This window comes from Oncorhynchus nerka, linkage group LG10 (genome assembly GCF_034236695.1).
Source record: "Oncorhynchus nerka isolate Pitt River linkage group LG10, Oner_Uvic_2.0, whole genome shotgun sequence".
In the NCBI taxonomy this organism is placed as follows: domain Eukaryota; kingdom Metazoa; phylum Chordata; class Actinopteri; order Salmoniformes; family Salmonidae; genus Oncorhynchus; species Oncorhynchus nerka.
The window spans coordinates 59700568-59716603 of record NC_088405.1 but is presented as its reverse complement, the minus strand read 5'-3'; the positions used below and the strand labels follow the sequence as shown (position 1 = coordinate 59716603).

Sequence of the window (16036 nt, the reverse complement as noted above, 5' to 3'; positions counted from 1 at the left end):
ATCTGGTGAGTGGCACCGTTTTTGGTTGCGGCTTGCTTGCTGTCTATCTATCTATTTGAAAATAATGACTGTAAAACAGTGTTGCATTTAAACTTTAGATCACTGGTTAGTGTGATGAACGTGGAAGTAATAGCTGGTTTGTTAATTACATTTTTTAAATTAAATGGTTGTGCTTTTGTATTGTTCTGATTTCATGGGGCCTACTAGAGTGAATGGGCTGCTAATTCTTTAACATTATTTGATTCTGCGTGTGACTGCTGTAGCCTGTCTATCATCCAAGTCTGTGTTTCACCAAAACTCTCTCCTTCAGCGCCATGGATTGCACAGGTATGACGGTCGCTGTCCTTTCAGCACCACGAGCCTTTCACCTTTGATTGGACACGGTTGTCGTCGCTATTGGTGATAGTGGTGTTAGGCTACCATAGGTTGTGTAAACAGTGTGTTTTTGGTTTTGCTGGTTACATTATTTAATGCTTTGTGTTATGTTGTGTCCACTGTCCATGCTGGTTCTGTCTCTGTGTGTGCAGGAGCCCAAAGCGCTGCCAGGCCTATTTGGTTCATTCATATCATCAAAAAGCATTGCTCCTCCTTCACTACAACTAGAATGGTTTGACTACAGAAGATGTGTCCGGCGCATTAAGAGATGCTATGTTTTCTGTTCTTTTCTTGATTTTGATACAACGTATTGGAAGATTTTTTTGTCCCTCTGAAGTCCTAGGTTCTATAGTCAAGGTTCGCCACTGGTTTTGTTCAATCAGGACATACGGTGTATGGGCATTGAAACATGATGTACATCAACTTCCATCACAAATATTCGTAGTGCTGTTGGGCTTTGTGATGGGCCTCTGCTACCCCACACACCTCTGAGAGGCTGTGCCGTGTGCCTGGGAGTGAGGAGCAGCATGGGGAGGAGGGGCTGTAATACCTGGCCGGACGTGGTGTGGGGCGAAAACAGCAGACTTAGAGCAAGGCAGAGAAGCTTCACAGACACAGAGTGGGAAAGAAACAGGAGTGAGTGTCCATGGCAACCCAAAAAGAGGAATGACATCAAACAAAGAGCAACATGATTAACAAAAACAACACTTAACCCAACTTAACAAAGGAGTGACAGAAATAAATCATGAGAAAAGTGATATGAAAAAAAAGGGGGCTCATTCTTTCATCCAAATGGTGGCATAGCAGAAATGACAAAAATGTCTTAAATTAAGAAAACAAATAATGAAACATTTCCAAAAGTATAAAATTGAATAAATGGTTAAGACATACAGTATGACATTACAATACATAAATAAGTTGTTACCACTAATGCACATATTATAGGCTGAAACACTATTTGCCCATTGCAGCTCTATAGTTTAATTGTATCCATCATTTTGGGGGGCACCACCTTGGGGGACCTCAAACGGGACAAAATTGGAGATCGTCTACAAACTACACTGCATCAAATGAGGCGAAAGAAAAGTGAACAAAAACATGAAATGGGATGTCTATGATGAACATTAAATAATAAAATATGACCTAAAAACATCATGCAGGGTTAGAGAGAGAATCAGCTGTACACATGGACCAAGTTGGTGAACCCACCATGTAACGTTACATATAAACTGGGTGGTTCGAGCCCTGAATGCTGATTGGCTGACAGCCGTGGTATACCAGACTGTATACCACGGGTATAACCAAACATTTATTTTTACTGATCGAATTACGTTGGTAACCAGTTTATAATAGCAATAAGGCACCTCAGGGGTTTGTGGTATATGACCAATATACCACGGTTAAGGGATGTATCAAGGCACTCCGTGTTGCGTCGTGCAGAAGAACAGCCCTTAGCTGTTGTTTATTGGCCATATACCACACCCCCTTGGGCCTTATTGCTTAAATATAGTGGATGGAACTTTTCAGGTGAGGTTGAATTCAGTGGGAAATGGATGGATACTTTATATTTCTCTTTAATTCTATGTATTCGTTAGTGCATGTTGAGTCTCTTGATTGGTCAAATGGAAAGACCTAACATGCCAGAATATTATTATGATGACAAAACGCAAATAGGTCAAAGGTCTATTTAGTTTGCGATGGAGGCTACTGTAAAGCATCACAGCTAGTTCATTTGAAAGAATAAAAACTGTTGAGAGAAGGGCTAGATTTGGCTATCTGTGTGTGTGTACTGTATGTGTGTGCAGACCTGGGGAGTGCTGGGATGTGGCCAGTGAGGTCATGGAGTTGGAGAGATTGAGGTTGGCTGTGATGCTGAGCTGGCTCTGGCCTGGCGGGGGGTAGGGCGACGTGGGCGTACGCAGACACTCCTCGCTCGTCTCCTCGTCGATCCCCGGCAGATACGTGTCAATCAAAGCATCCAGGAATTTCACTATCAGCTCAGCGTAGTCTGGGATCTGGGTTTGCTGTGTGCACAGCAGAATGGAAAGGAAGTTAAACAGACAATAAACCTTCCATACTCTAAAGAGGCAAACGATTTGTCTGCTCACCTTTGAGAAGGGCCCAGCGAATCTCCATAGACCATTAAACCCAAAGCCTGAGAGAGAAAGTGAAGAAACAACAATTAATAAATGGACATTTTCACCACAGAACCCATAGTTCTAACTGTAATGGTGTGTGCAGAGGGGGAGGAGTGGGTGCACTCTCACTTTGTAGGTAGGAGGGCTGGTACAGGGGGGGTGACTCCTCATGGTAAACCACACTCTGTACAATGCCATGGATGGGGTTTAGGAGGTTAGGGTCCTGGCACAGTGAGAGGAGGGTGTTGATCTTCGAGTCCAGCAGGTTGTGACTGGAAAGAAGACCACAACATGATATGAAGGCTTGTGTACACACTAACAGGAATATACAGTACAAGTGAAAAGTTTGGACACACCTACTCATTCAAGGCCTTTTCTTTATTTTTACTATGTTCTAAATTGTATAATAATAGTAAAGACATCACAACTAATAAATAACACATATGGAATCTTGTAGTAACCAAATAGGTGTTAAACAAATCCAAATATATTTTCGATTCTTCAAAGTAGCCATCCTGCGCCCTGATGACAGCTTTGCACACTCTTGGAATTCTCTCAACCAGCTTCATGAGGTTCACCTGGCATGCATTTTCATTAACAGGTGTGCCTTGTTAAAAGTTTGTTTGTGGAATATCTTTCCTTCTTAATGTGTTTGAAACAATCAGTTGTGTTGTGACAAGGGAGGTATACAGAAGACAGCCCTATTTGGTAAAAGACCAAGTCCATACTATGTCAAGAAAAGCTCAAATAAGCAAAGAGAAACAACAGTACATCATTACTTTAAGACATGAAGGTCAGTCAACCTGGAAAATGTCAAGAACTTTGAAAGTTTCTTCAACTACAGTTGCAAAACCATCAAGTGCTATGATGAAACTGGATCTCATGAGGACCGCCTCAGGAAAGGAAGACCCAGAGTTACCTCTGCTGCAGAGGATAAGTTCATTAGACTTAACTGCACCTCAGATTGCAGCCCAAATAAATGCTTCAGACAAGTAACAGACACCTCAACATCGACTGAATCAGGCCTTCATGGTCAAATTGCTGCAAAGAAACCACTACTAAAGGACACCAATAATAAGAAGAGACTTGCTTGAGCAAAGAAACACGAGCAATGGACATTAGACCAGTGGAAATCTGTCCTTTGGTTTATGAGTCCAAATTTGTCTTTGTAAGACGCAGAGTAGGTGAACAGATTATCTCCACATGTGTGGTTCCCACCGTGATGCATGGAGAAGTTATTTCATAGTTTTGATGTCTTCACTATTATTCTACAATGTAGAAAATAGTAAAAATAAAGAAAAAACCTTGAATGAGTAGGTGTCCAAACTTTAGACTGGTACTGTATGTATTTGTTCATGGCTTTATTGTGTTGAAATGAAACACTTACACAACTGGAAAGACCCTAGGGAAGACAACACTAGCTTCAGCTAAAAACTCGTAGAGGATTCTCTGGTCAAAATCATCTGTTGTATTCTTCACCAACGTAGCCTGTAGCATAGAGGCAAGACAGGAAGGAACAGTGAGATCCTTTACACCAGCATGTTAGAAATAGGCACAAACTAATGATGAGGAACTGTGAGAGAGGGAGTTTAAAAGAGAGAGAGACAGAGAAAGACAGAGGTGGAGGAGGAGAGCTGAGCGAGTGGTCTCACCAGGACCGTGAGCAGCAGAGCCTGGATCTTGGGGTCTGTGAGAACCTCTTCATCCAGCAGCACGTTGGACTCCGACACAGACACCTTCCTCAGGGTGTGATGGGAGATTCTTTGGGTCGATTCTGTGGGATGGAGAGAGAGACACATGAGTCAGTGTCAAACCTCTAGCATCCCTGCCACAAACATGTAAGTGTCAGGTGAACAGGAGACAGACACTGACCTGGACACTCACCTATTTCATAATCGTTCTCCGCCACCCTCCTCATCTTTGGTGGCGTAGTGATGCCAGACTCCATATCTGGCCTCTTTGGTGCTTTGTTGTCTGATATCAAGTGATCAAAACTCTTCCTAGTGCCTGGTGAGCCAGCATAGAAAAATACATGGCCATGTTAACACACAGGTCAATTCACTTAAACACTAACAATACCTAAAATAGCACAGACCTGGTGGATCCTCTATGGATATCTTGGTCATCATGTCTATACAGGCTAACTCCCTCTGGCCAGTTCTCTCTTGATAAAACGCTTCTGTTGATCTCTAGCAGTGCAGAATGATTGACAGGTGTCTTACCCAGCAATTTCTTAGTGTTTGCCTGGGAAGGCTGGCCCATGTCCAGGCTCATGGACTTGCGTGTGCGGGGGCTGATCTGCCCCACCGAGGAGTAGTGAGCCACTAGGTAGCGTTCTGACACCTTGGGGGATGTCCACGGCTGACTCTCCCGAAGAGTCCTGACACAGGAGAGAAAAACAAAACATTCATGAAAGTTGAACACATATTGTCCGTACAATTCCTTTTCGACATTGTACAATACAGAGAGCTGAAACTAATCTTCAGTCAGCTGCTCTGTCAGCAGGCAGCCCTGTAGACTCACCTGCAGCAGGGGTCGCTGTGGTGCACAGAGTACGTGTCCATGGGAACATTCTCCATGGTAACTTCCGAGAGGAGCAGGGACTTCCTGTGCTTGAGGCTACAGCGGCTGCGGACCTCTTCTGAAACAGTGAGGAGAGCTACACACACAGACAGGCGTCATTTCACTACGAGATCAGTTTGTTTTCTACGCAGAAACCGTTGGCATGCAAATTAAGAATATCAACGAAAATCTGCGCCACCCGGGTGGCCGGAACGAAAATCACTTTTGTTTAAAGTCAATATGAACATGGGCATCCTGAAGATGCAAGACACTAATAATAAAATCAATCAATAGCCTCCCGGGTGGCGCAGTGGTCTAAGGCACTGCATCGTTCGAGCCCAGGCTCTGTTGCAGGCGGTGCACAATTGGTCCAGGGTTTGGCCGGCAGGGATATCCTTGTCTCGTCGCACACTAGCGACGGCCCGGGCGCAGTGCACGCTGACCAGGTCGCTAGGTGCACGGTGTTTCCTCCGACACATTGGTGTGGCTGGCTTCCGGTTTGGATGCGCACTGTGTCAAGAAGCAGTGCGGCTTGGTTGGGACGCATGGCTCTCAACTTTCGCCTCTCTGAGTCTGTACGGGAGTTGCAGCGATGAGACAAGACAGTAACTACTAACAATTGGATACCACGAAATTGGGGAGAAAATGTTTTTTTATATATTTTTTTTATAAATAAAAATGTATCAATCATAAATATTCGTAGTATGGCTTCATTGAGGATCCCTTCTGAACTCACCTGCCAGGTAGGCCACACTCTGGGTGTTCACCTCAAACTTGTCACAGTTGAGGTGTTTTCCCACCAGGGCTAGCAGTGTGTGGAGAATCCGGATGGTCCGCGCCACTGTGTTGGGGGAGGGGTGTCTGTACCCTGGACAGAGACGTGATTGGTTAGAGAAAGAGCTCAACCATGCCGACCCAATGCTTAGACACCCCCGCCTACTTACCTTTCAACAGGTGACCCACTAGTGCAAAGTTGAAGTTGGAATTGAAGTTGAGGCCCACAAAGTGGTCCATCTGTTTACAGTGCCACTCCAGAGGCTTCCTGATCTCCATAAACACCTCCTCTGGACTCTACAGGGGAAAAGAGGGGAAGATAGGGTTGACATGTTTTTGTAAATAATTAACTCAAAGTGAAACTGAGAAGACCTAGCCAAAAAAAGTGTGAATGTTTGAGCTGAAGGTTTGTGGAAGAACATCCCTTTGAAAGGTGGTCTGTGTGTTTAGTACCTTGTCGTTGAAGACCCTGAGGCTGTCCAGTGTGTGAAGGTTCTGCTCCAGCAGGGCGGTGCCGGCAGAGTAGAGGTTGACCTCGTCCAGCTGGAGCACAGCCACGGCCACCCAGAACAGAGCCTTGTGCATGGGGGAGTCCTGGAGGAAACACAGAGGCTGTTATTTAGCCTCACCACTACTACCATCCAACACACACACAATTCAACACACACACACTCCAACACACACACACACTCACAATCCAACACACACACAGTGCCCTGTGCGTAGGCGAGCCGCCAACAAACACACTTGCAGTCAGAGCGAGTCTCACACGACAATTTACTGCCACCATCTATCAGCAGCCTATTTACCACATACAGGCAGGGCCAAAATAACTTCCCTCCTCTCTGCATGTCAGAAGGAGCTTTGGGTTCTACTTTTTAGAATGTGGTTCATACGCACGCACACACAAATAAGTTAGCTCACCAGAACATTTAATACATCCATCTCTTAAATTATCCCTTGAGATCGGCCATCTGTGTCTTCGTGTGTTTACCTTGTTGAGGAGAGGCTGCAGCTTGGTGAGAGCTATTACTGTGGCTTCTATCAACACCTGGCTGTTGTAGTTATCAGGTCCCTTTAGACAGCTCTCCAGACCCTATTGACAGACAACAGGTCAATTCAGTCTGCGCAGCACAGGTTATGCTACACACAGCATCTTTCAACAGACAGACCCTAATGAGACAGGATCAGACACTGCTCCAGCATTCACATCTACTTCCAAAACTTGTAGCAGAATCTATTCAAAGACTTGCAACGTTCCCACGAGAGTAGAGGTCATGTCTGTAGATTTAGAACGCCAATTGGCAGATAAAAAGTGCACGAGATGGAAGCACGGTTACTTGAAGTGATAGATTCTATTTTGACAACAGCGCTGCTTTAAAAAAAAGAATTGCACTGACCATTGTCTTTTACAAGATACAGTACAGTCATTCAAGTGGTTTCAATGAGATGCATGTCCTAATTCTATGTATGACAGAATGTAGTGAGGAACAGGGCAGAGTGATGGGACACAGACCCTGTCTATGCTGAGCAGGGGGCTGGCCTTGCTGAGGATCCTGATGATCTGTTTGATCTGGCCGTGGGTCACCCTCTTACTGATGCAGCCAAACACCACCAGGGCTCTGGGCTGCAGGGACGGGTTGTACTGGAACGCAAACCTGACAGAGGGAGAGAAAAGGAGAGAGAGCGGATGAATACACAGACTACTTTCATACGCATGCCTTATGAAAGTCAGTCAAGTTGACGGCGGAAGGTAGCCTAGCGGTTAAGAGAGTTGGGCCAGTAACCGAAAAGGTCGCTGGTTCGAAGCCCAGAGCCGACTAGGTGAAAAATCTGTCTATGTGCCCTTGAGCAAGGCACTTAACCCTAATTGCTCCTGTAAGTCGCTCTGGATAAGCATGTATGCTAAATATCAAAATAAATATATATATCTTTTTAAATGTAAATGATCTGAAGCCTCTCTACATTGCTCTGACATTAGCACCAATAGTAATATAAGCATCAGAAAATTGATTTAGAGCAAACAGTGTGGTTGGTTCTGTTCATTAGAAAAGTGTAAATGTTGTTACCATACCTCTGAGCCAGCTCTGTCCACTGGTCCAGCCACTTACAGCCAGGGATATCCCTCATACAGGCCTTGTGGAAAAGAGGAAACAGTTTGAGCACATTCAAAAAATATTTTTGTTTGCTAGACTGGGCAAGTAGAATATTACATTTGGTTGGTGTTCACCCAGCATCTAGCATCACCCGGTACAGACAGTAGTTTCATAGAGACGATGGAATAATGAGTGACTATGTCAGTGTGGTGATCTCCAGCATCACCCGGTACAGACAGTAGTTTCATAGAGACGATGGAATAATGAGTGACTATGTCAGTGTGGTGATCTCCAGCATCACCCGGTACAGACAGTAGTTTCATAGAGACGATGGAATAATGAGTGACGATGTCAGTGTAGTGATCTCCTGACCTCCATGATCTCCAGCAGGGCCTCGGTGACTGTCTCCAGGGAGGACAGGGCGAAGGTCTCCCTCTCGTAGGACCCGGGGGAGAAGGAGCGGTCGCGGTAGCTGGAGCGGAAGGCGATGACCGCAGCAGACTTGACCTTACTGATGCCGAACAGCAGGTAGAACTTAGGCAGGGAGAACTCTGTCAGGCTCAGCCTCAGTACCTGCTTGGTCTCCTCTGGAAGAGAGAAACACACAGGGGAATAGTTATCAGTTAGTTTCAGCAAGGCTATACAGTACATCTCCCAAAAGTGTACATCTCTAGCTATCCATCTACTTTCAAAACACTGAATGACACTCATCAACCCTCTGCCCTTTAAATTGTTTCACTTCTCTCTCGGTCTCTCTGTCCTCTCTTCTCTACAGCCAGGGCCAGGATGTTGTGTGTGTGGCCTCCTCACCACTGAAGTTGAGCTGGGAGCAGGTACAGAGGGAGTGGATTATGTTGATGACCAGGCCGTGTGTGGAGGCGCGGAGGGACAGGGGGCCGGTGGCCACCAGCAGCGTGACCACGTGGAACAGGTAGGGCAGGTGAGTGGCCACGTCCAGAGAGTTGTTGAAGGACAGCATCAGCATGTAACGGGCCAGGATGGCGATGTCATCCCACATCAAGTGTTGCTCCAGGGTGGGCGTGGGAGACAGACACGTCTTATCGATGATCTTACACATGCGGATGATCACCTGCAGACCAGACAAGGGATAGAGTTAAGGTTACATCAAAGGTCTGGTACGTAAGCACATCACATTACCACATTTGACATCCCAATCTTCTATTATCTCTCCCATCCACCGATGATAAAAGAGCAGGATGACTCAGGACTCTTTCATGTCATTTAGCTAGCATCACTGTCCTGTAGTTAAAGGTTACAGGCAGAATTGGGAATGCAGCAAGTAATGTTTAATATCCCAGTGTGGTGTTAATCAATTGTGCAATAACAATTTAAACCTGTGTTCAGTATTTTGCCTTGACATACAAGTACAGATAGAATAGAAAAGAGACGTCACCCCACACAGACTGGCCTTTGTATTCAGTTGCCATACTGTTCCTGGTACTAGATCACATGATCAGCATTTTGTGAGGTAAGTTATGGATACTTCATTGGGCAATACACTCAATGCTCTCTTTAGGAGAGAAGTAGCCCAACAGTCAAAAGGAAATGACAAGTAAAGGCAGGACACCACCTGTTACCTAAATAGGGTAGGCACTTTTAAAATGTGTCTGCTTGTATGTTTGGTTTGTGAGATGTTTAAAACAGGCTTTCATACATACTGTAGTGGTATGGTTCAACAACTAACTGTAATCAGGGTATCTGCAGGCTCTATCAAGTTTAATTTAACCATTTTTTAATACTACTTGGAATGCAATTTAATACCAATTTTGAAGTATGCATGCAGCACACATCTGTTAATATTCTCCACCAGAAATGAACCCATGTTGGCAAAAAGTAGAATTTTTAGGGCTGGCTCTTTCCCCAAAGACTATAGCCTATATGGCGCATATTAAATCAGGCAGATGTGCTATTTTAACAATGAGCATTCACCTCTAGACTGAAGGAGTAGTAGCATAGTGGCTAGGTTATAGATGGCTGAAGCATGGGGTTGCCCATCTGCATTTGTTAAGGCTACCTCAATGGGCTAATCATTAGCTGGATCACAAACTCTTAAGTGTTCAGGAAATTATACTCAATACCAAAACAATACCAATGTGAAAAAATGCCTTATAAAGTCAAATTTACATCACTGCTACTGTATAAAATAGTGGTAAACTCTGGGTGTGCAGGCTTTTGATCCAGCACTGCTCAAACACACAAGGTCCTTCCCTCATTCAGTGAATCAGGTATCAAACGGCTGTACTTCCAAAGCAGGGTAGCTAAGCGGGAGGGCTCGTGACTGACTTTTTCCAGTGCCAAGTAAGACATGAACATACATTTAATCTAACAAGTTCAGGGAATGCATGATGGATATTTTTATGTGCAACATGTCAAAATAGGATCCAGAGTAATCCAATCTATTTAGAAATTCATTTGCCTGAATGTTTTTTGTGCATATTGGCCAAGGGGCTATAATGCTACATAATTTAAAAACTGAGGAAGTGGGAATTTAAAACACATTAGCTAGATTGCTAACCCTAAATATGCTATTATTGCTAGCTAGCCACGCAGAAACGTTCCATTGGTAGACCTATATAGGCCTCCTGATATATTCACTGTAAATGGCACATCTCAACAACATACTCTGTTCGTAAAGTGGTGTTATTTCCTCTATATTGACAGTTTGAAAAATCATTCTTACTCACATGAAGCTCTCCTCTTTTTTTAACAATGGTCTTTCCTGCAACTACAGTGCCTTCAGAAGGTATTCACACCCCTAGACTTCTTCCACATTATGTTACGTTACAAAGTGGGATAAAAATATATTTCTAATTTTTTTGTAAACGATCAACACAAAATATTCTGTCAAAGTAGAAGAACATTTTGAAAATTTGTAATAAAAAAGATATTAAAAAAACACTAATATCTTGATTACATAAGTATTCAACCCCTCGAGTCAATACATGTTAGAATCATATTTGGCAGTGATTACAGCTGTGAGTGTTTCTGGGTACGTTTCTAAGAGCTTTGCACACCTGGATGATATAATATTTTGCACATTCTTAAAATTCTTCAATATCTGTCAAGTTGGTTGTTGATCATTGCTGGACAGCCATTTAAGTCTTGCCATAGATTTAAGCCGATTTAAGTCAAAACTGTAACTAGGCCACTCAGGAATATTCAATGTCGTCTTGGTAAGCAACTCCAGTGTAAATTTGGCCTTGTGTTTTAGGTTATTGTCCTGCTGAAAGGTACATTTGTCTCCTAGTGTCTGTTGGAAAGCAGACAACCAGGTTAGTTTTACACACCCATAACATGATGCAGCCACCACAATGCTTGAAAATATGAAGAGTGCTATTCAGTAATGTGTTGTATTTCCCCAAAAATAACACTTTGTATTCAGGACATAGAAGTTAATTGCGCATGTTTTGGAATTAAAACTATTCTGTACAGGCTTCCTTCTTTTCACTGTCATTTAGGTTAGTATTGTGGATCCATGTGCAGTTTTCTCCTATCACAGCCATTAAACTCAGTTACTGTTTTAAAGTCACCATTGGCCTCATGGTGAAATCCCTGAATGGTTTCCTTCCCCTCCGGGAACACCTATATCTGTGTAGTGACTGGGTGTATCAATACACCATCCAAAGTGTAATTAATAACTTCACCATTTTCAAAGAGATATTCCATGTCTGCCTTTCAGCTTTTTATTCGTTTGTAAAAAAAAAAATGCAATAAAACAATTAATTGCACTTTGACATTATGGGGGATTGTGTGCAGGCCAGTGACACAAACTCTAAATGTAATGCATTTTAAAGTCAGGCTCTAACACAACAAAATGTGGAAAGGGGGTGTGAATACTTTCTGAAGGCACTGTACATTTTGAAATGTTGCTCAGCTGTTAGAATGCATCTCTATTTATTCATTTTGTTTGCTACGGTGGTATTAAGCAGCGGCACAATATAATGGAAACACTGTAGTCACTCTGTCAAGACCTTTGAAAACTGAATTTAAGACATGAAAACTTTTTAAGGCCTTTAAAATCAGATAAATTAACTTAGCACTTTTTAAGGACCCGCAGACACCCTGTGTAATGTAATCTGTAACATTGGCTAATATGTTAGCTACTCCAATTAATTCAGTGACATTACACAATTACATCTTGCCATAAAGCAGTATAATAAATGTACAAAACAGATCTTTCATGTCATTTTATAGAACAAGGGACATCTGGAAAGATTGTTTTCATGTGTGCAGCATCTGTATTGGTGTTTGTAGCATATTTCAGCCACACCCGTTGCTGAGGTTCATAAAATCGAGCACATAGCCATGCAATCTCCATAGACAAACATTGGCAGTAGAATGGCCTTACTTACTCAGTGGCTTTCAACGTACCACCGTCATAGTCAGTTCATCAAATGTCTGCCCTGCTAGAGCTGCCCCAGCCAACTGAAAGTGATGTTATGGGGAAGTGGAAAGGTCTTGGAGCAACAACGGCTCAGCCACGAAGTGGTAGGCCACATAAGCTCACAGAACAGGACCGCGAAGTGCTGAAGTACATTGCGCGTAAAAATCGTCTGTCCTCAGATTTAACACTCACTACCGAGATCCAAACTGCCCCTGGAAGCAACGTCAGCACAATAACTGTTTGTCGGGAGCTTCATGAAATGGGTTACCATGGCCAAGCAGCCGCACACAAGCCTAAGATCACCAGGTGTAATGCCAAGCTTCGGCTGGAGTGGTATAAAGCTTGCCGCCATTGGACTCTGGAGCAGTGGAAACACTTTCTCTGGAGTGATGAATCACGCTTTACCATCTGGCAGTTCGATGGACGAATCTGGGTTTGGCGGATGCCAGGAAAAGGCTACCTGCCCAAACGCAGTGCCAGCTGTAATGTTCAGTGGACTAGGAATAATGGTCTGTGGCTATTTTTCATGGTTCGGGCTAGGCCCCTTAGTTCCAGTGGTTCCAACTTTGGGGAAGACCCTTCCCTGTTTCAGCATGACAATGCCCCCGTGCACAAAGCAAGGTCCATGCAGAAATGTGTGTGTCGAGATCGGTGTGAAGAACTTTACTGGCCTGCACAGAGCCCTGACCTCAACCCTGTCAAACACCTTTGGGATGAATTGGAACTCCGACTGCGAGCCAGGCCTAATGGCCCAACATCAGTGCCCGATCTCTCTAACGCTTGTGGATGAATGGAAGCAAATCTCCGCAGCAAAGTTCCAACATCTAGTTGAAAGCCTACCCAGAAGAGTGGAGTCTGTTATAATAGCAAAGGGGGACCAACTCCATATTAATGCCCATGATTTTGGAACGAGTTGTTCAACAAGGTGTCCACATACCCATCGTATGTCGCACTGGTAATTCTTGAGGTGTTTGTGAGTGCGTTTCTCACCTTGCTGGACACCAGCTTGACATTCCCGGAGGCCAGCGCCACAGCTGTGTCAGCCATGACCTCAGCCTTGATGGAACCCAGGCCTCCTGTAGCGCTGGTCTTGATGAAGCTGTCCAGCACCACGTCCAGCAGGTCAGTTATCTACAGAACAGGGACAACAGGACAAACCATAAACTCATCTCCATTAATAGCCCACAGAGGTGTGATGCAACCCTGAACTTTCATCAAAGTTCTCACAGTAGACCTTTAGATACTGGGACTTGCATGACTTCTCAGCCAGCATCTTTTTTAGTCAGACGTTCCTCTCCACGCTAATACACAAAGCTTTCAGTGGCAAGCATGATAACTGGTGAGAGCTGAAAAGTACAGAGACGCTGACACAGAAGACAGAATCATTTGTAATGACAACATACGGTGCCTTCAGAAAGTATTCAGACCCCTTCACTTTTTCCACAATTTGTTGTGTTACTGCCTGAATTTAAAATAGATTCAATTGAGATTTTGGGTCACTGGACTAAACACAATACCCCATAATGTCAAAGTGGAATTGTGTTTTTCTAAATTTTGACAAATTATTTAAAAATGAACAGCTGAAATGTATTTAGTTAATAAGTATCCAACCCCCTAAATAAGTTCGGCAGTAAAAATGTGCTTAGTCCCAAAATAAGTTGCATGGACTCACTGTGTGCAAAATTGTGTTCAACAAAATACTAACACTTGTCTTTTGTTGGACATAAGACTGTAAAAACACCTGGAAATAAGCTCGAAGTGATTTTAATTTAAGAAATCTGTTCCCAAGTATTCCCACACATAATAGAGAAACACGTGATTATATACAAATGTAAGCAAGGTTTTAAATTCTTATGTTTTAGTCAAACATATCTGTTTGGGCTTCTTGCAGCCAATTTACAGTCAACAAATTATGTTACGGGCCCCCGACCATCCGCTCAAGAAGAAAAAAACAGCCCATGGCTGAATCTTGTTGATGATCCCTGGCATAGGGTGTCCCTGTCCAGCATTTATAACATCCTGAACAGTGGGTCCACTGAATCCTTCAGCCATTTCCCAGTGCATGAATCAGCAGTAGCATTAAGGCAATAACAGACACTGCACAGGCTCAGTAATATTCAATACACCACCCGGTACTCTACCCTTCACCTAAGAGACTGCTGTCCTGTGTACGTAGTCTTTGAACACTGGTCACTTTAATCATGTGTACATACTGGTTTTACCCACTTCATGTGTACTGTATTCTAGTCATGGCTAATCACTACTGCTGTATACACCTTTTCTATTCATATACTGTCCAAACACACTATTATTATTGATATTTCTTCATTTCTTATTTTTAAGATTTGTGTGCATGGTTTTGCTAGGTATTACTGCACTGTTATAGCTAGAAACAAAAGCATTTCGCTGTACCTGCGATTACATGTGAAAATTTGATTTGGAAATACTGGTTGATACATGGGCTAAAACGCATACAGAGAGGAGAGAGAGACCCCCACCTGTCCTAGACTACCCCAGATCTTAGCCTGGATAGAAGGGTACATCTGCTTCTCGTTGATGGTCATGGTGATGAGCTTGTCCAGGATGGCGGTGACACGCTGACGCTTGGCGTCGTCATTGTGCTTACAGAACCTCACCAGGTTGAGCAGCCAGGGGGTCATGTACTCCAGACACAGGTGTTTCAACTCAATACCTAAACACACATCAAAGAGGATGTTACAGTGTGTGTGTGTGTGTGTGTGTGTGTGTGTGTGTGTGTGTGTGTGTGTGTGTGTGTGTGTGTGTGTGTGTGTGTGTGTGTTAGAGAGCATGTGAGCGCATGTATGCGTGCGTTTGGCGTATGTGTGTGGAGGGCAGGAACAAGGATACTGACTAGATTTGCTGAAGCCAGAGATACACTCTTCCAGGAACTCCAGGGTGAGGTGTGGTTCATTGGCGGCCAGTGTCTTGCTGATGGACACTATGAAGAGGGTGTTGTTTGCAGGGATACACAGGCCCGACGTCTCCAGCAGCTGGCCTTCTATCTTCAGGTTGAAGGTGCAGGTCAAGGCACAGAGCAGGTTGTAGGCCGCTGATCTGAAACCAGCACAGACAGAAAGGGAAGGAGAGAAAGAAAAAAAAAAAATTGTACGGAAGTAAGCATCATAGATGTATAATTCAAACATCCCTATGAAGCCTAACGGTCTGCTCTCATAGTCCCATCAAAATCTATACTAATCACATATGACTATTTTCCACAGCTGTGTTTCTGACCTGAGGCTGGGGTCAGAGCTGCCCAGGTTGAGCAGGGCAATGTTGAGCAGGGTCCCCGGCACGTCTTTGGGCCTGATCTTGGTGTGCTGGGGGATGGAGTCCGGCTGGGACAGCTCCCAACGCGTCCTGATGTGGATGATGGACTGGACGATGGCCTCACACTCCTGGTGCATGAAGGTGAGCGGCGTGCCCTGGTTGGCGATGGTAAGCGTGAACTGGTTCTCATCCACCAGGCAGATCTCCTCTATCTCTGAGGCGTAGTAGATGTCGTTGAGGAAGACCGACTGACCCAGGACCCGGGTACGCTCTGCTGACGTCACCTGGACTGCTGTGGAGCCCACCTGGGGACAACAGAGACAGCTCATTGAGACTGAGTCACTATGCTATATGGTCCACAAAAGAGTAACATGGTTTAAAAAAACATCCATTATCAA

At 44.1% G+C, this 16036-nt stretch overlaps 1 protein-coding gene across 5 annotated transcripts in view; it reads right to left on the bottom strand.

Annotated features, from left to right (window-relative positions):
* The window catches only part of nf1b (neurofibromin 1b), a 78096-nt gene that overhangs the window by 6570 nt on the left and 55490 nt on the right, over positions 1-16036 (bottom strand). For 2 of the 5 annotated variants that reach the window (XM_029670741.2, XM_029670742.2), the window contains 21 exons: positions 15603-15943; positions 15223-15425; positions 14849-15042; positions 13341-13481; positions 8756-9035; positions 8318-8532; positions 7924-7985; positions 7366-7507; positions 6844-6945; positions 6303-6443; positions 6020-6146; positions 5812-5943; positions 5037-5172; positions 4736-4893; positions 4398-4520; positions 4166-4287; positions 3901-4001; positions 2643-2785; positions 2484-2530; positions 2183-2399; positions 862-979 (listed from right to left, as the gene is read on the bottom strand). In XM_029670741.2, coding sequence (XP_029526601.1) covers positions 862-979; positions 2183-2399; positions 2484-2530; positions 2643-2785; positions 3901-4001; positions 4166-4287; positions 4398-4520; positions 4736-4893; positions 5037-5172; positions 5812-5943; positions 6020-6146; positions 6303-6443; positions 6844-6945; positions 7366-7507; positions 7924-7985; positions 8318-8532; positions 8756-9035; positions 13341-13481; positions 14849-15042; positions 15223-15425; positions 15603-15943 — 3245 coding nt within the window. The remainder of the gene's footprint in view (positions 1-861; positions 980-2182; positions 2400-2483; positions 2531-2642; positions 2786-3900; positions 4002-4165; positions 4288-4397; positions 4521-4735; positions 4894-5036; positions 5173-5811; positions 5944-6019; positions 6147-6302; positions 6444-6843; positions 6946-7365; positions 7508-7923; positions 7986-8317; positions 8533-8755; positions 9036-13340; positions 13482-14848; positions 15043-15222; positions 15426-15602; positions 15944-16036) is intronic. The other 3 variants (XM_029670744.2, XM_029670746.2, XM_029670743.2) reach the window with 2 other exon arrangements.